The 2,626-nt window shown below is 49.6% G+C and overlaps 1 protein-coding gene across 1 annotated transcript in view; it reads right to left on the bottom strand.

Moving 5' to 3' along the window:
* nfxl1 (nuclear transcription factor, X-box binding-like 1) overlaps positions 1-2,626 on the bottom strand; it is a 26,759-nt gene that overhangs the window by 21,079 nt on the left and 3,054 nt on the right. Inside the window, exons 10-12 of the mRNA XM_008402421.2 lie at positions 1,660-1,757; positions 1,356-1,470; positions 1,156-1,280 (exon numbers count right to left, since the gene is read on the bottom strand). Of these exons, the coding sequence (XP_008400643.1) occupies positions 1,156-1,280; positions 1,356-1,470; positions 1,660-1,757 (338 nt within the window). The remainder of the gene's footprint in view (positions 1-1,155; positions 1,281-1,355; positions 1,471-1,659; positions 1,758-2,626) is intronic.

The raw sequence follows: 2,626 nt of genomic DNA, 5'->3' as shown, positions 1-2,626 counted from the left end.
GTGGGCTTACCTGTGTCTGGCGCCGGGGTGGAGCTGCTGACCGGCCCGGCGGTGCTCAGTGATGTCACCGAGGCCAGCCAATCAGGAAGCTGGGTGGCCAGCTGGGTGGGCGGAGCCTGAGAGGAGGGCGGAGCAGCAGGTGTGCTCTGGCTGCGGTACGCTACCTGTCCCACCTGGCTCCTCACGGAGGACGAGGCGTCGGAGGGGGACGCTGTGCTGTTGCTATGGTAACCGTGGCTGCCGTCGGCGACCGGCCCCAGGGAGGGGAGGGGCCTGGAGTCCAGGGGGGCGCCGCCGAAAACACCTGAGGAGACAGAGAGCGGGTCAGACTGGGACCCGACCGGTACCAGAACCAGGACCAGAACAAGGACCGGAACCAGAGCCAGAACAAGGACCGGAACTAGAAACAGGACCAGGACCAGAACAGGAACCGGAACCAGAACCAGGACCAGAACGAGGACCGGAACCAGAACAGGAACCAGGGCCAGAACCAGGATCAGAACCGGAACCAGGGCCAGAACCAGAGTGTTTCTCTGAATCAGAATCATGTTTTTTTTCTGATTTAATTTCTGATCTGTTTTTTTGTTTCCTGACATTTTATGGATCCTGCAAAGAAACAAAAGGACCGGAAAAGCTGGACCCGTTACCATGGCGACCCGGCTGCGTGTCCTGTGTTTCTGCTGAAATCACTGAATGTAAAAATAAATGAGTCACTGAAGGATCCGCTCCTCTTCCTCACTGTGTTTCTGCCTGGGTTCAGCTTGAAAATGAAAACGTAGTAAGATCATCTTCATCTTCATCATCATCATCACCATCATCTTCATCATCACCATCATCTTCATCATCATCATCATCACCATCATCTTCATCATCACCATCATCACCATCACCATCATCACCATCATCTTCATCATCACCATCATCTTCATCATCACCATCATCTTCATCATCATCATCTTCATCATCACCATCATCTTCATCATCACCATCATCTTCATCATCATCATCATCACCATCATCTTCATCATCACCATCATCATCATCATCACCATCACCANGTGTGTGTGTGTTGGTGACTGTGTGTGTGTGAGAGAGACGGTGTGTGTGTGTGTGTGTGTGTGTGTGAGAGAGACGGTGTGTGTGTGTGTGTGTGACCTGTCTGCAGGTCTCACAGCTCCCTCGGTGGCACCGCATCGAACACGTGTGCTTCAGACACGACAGGCGGCGGTCACACGTGTCGCCACAGGGCAGCACTTCCTCTGTGCACGGCAGAGACGACTCTACACACACACAAACATGAGTTCAACACCAGAACCAGAACCGGACCGCAGCAGAACCCGGTGCGTGTCTCTTACTGGTCTTCCCGCAGGGACAGGATCTGCTGACAGAGCGGGGACATGGAGGACACGCTCCATCGTGACACACTTCCTCACAGGTGTGGTTCCCACAGGACAGCTGCGCTCCACACACCTGACACACAAACACTGGGTCAGAAACCCGATCCAGGTCCCATTGGGTCAACTGGACCCAATGGGACCTTATATATATTCTGATTCTGGCCAGCAGGGGGCGTCAGAGCTGCGTTAGTCTGTTCCTATGAGGATGAGCCGATAGAGCTCTGGATCCCCCTGGTGGCTGGAACTGGTACTGCAGCAATACCTGCTGGCAGGTCCAGCGGGGGCTGGCACAGGGCCGCTCTGCTGTCTGCCGTCCACACACACACCTCTGGAGGCTGACCCTGGGACAGGGGGGGCACTCTGACACACACACACACACACACACACAGACGGTCAGTCTGAGGTCACAACAATGTTTCACAGGCTGATATAAGAATCTAACTGGGAACAGAGACTCATAAAAACATAATTTTTTGCTTTTTGTATTTTTCAAGATGGTCAACATGAAAATAGTTTTTTTGTGCGGTGCCAAACCACAGAAATCATATATTTTCTTGATCTTGTGTTTATTTTTTCTGTTTTTTTTAGTGGACATTTGTCAAGATGGCTGCCATGATTGAATTAGAGAATGCATCTAAAATGTGCAGTACTCATCGTCAGCTAGCCAAAAGCTAGGTTCACTGATCACTAATTCGCTAAACAAGAATCTCAGCTACAATATCACCAAACACATCAATATGCTAGCAGAAGAGGTGGTAAGAACAAAAAGGATGCATAAACACATGCTAAAAGCTAAACACAAAAAATATTAGCAGAAGCTCGGTGTCCTTCCAGACTGGAGAAACTAGCTAACAAAGTCCTTGGTTTCTGATTCTGATGCATATTATTACGTTATAGTTGAATGACATGGATGGCCAAAGTGGAAAACATCTGATGTGACACAATATTCATCCCTGTCAGGAAAATGGGGAACATTTTATGACAATTATTGGTTTAAAAGACTCAAAACTGTTTCCATCTAGAAAAATCCTGAAATTAAAGGGACTGACATGGAAAACATGCAACCTGAGGGGTTAGCATGCTAATGCTAATATTCACACCTGGAAGATTTAGGCCGCAATATTCTTCACCACCGGGTACAGGTGTGTGTTTACCTGTGTGACAGAGCTGGGTACAGGTGTGTGTTTACCTGTGTGACAGAGCTGGGTACAGGTGTGTGTTTACCTGTG

Source organism: Poecilia reticulata, unplaced genomic scaffold, assembly GCF_000633615.1.
Source record: "Poecilia reticulata strain Guanapo unplaced genomic scaffold, Guppy_female_1.0+MT scaffold_224, whole genome shotgun sequence".
Classification (NCBI taxonomy): Eukaryota; Metazoa; Chordata; class Actinopteri; order Cyprinodontiformes; family Poeciliidae; genus Poecilia; species Poecilia reticulata.
The sequence above is the reverse complement of the archived record's forward strand: the minus strand, read 5'-3'. Positions and strand labels throughout refer to the sequence as shown.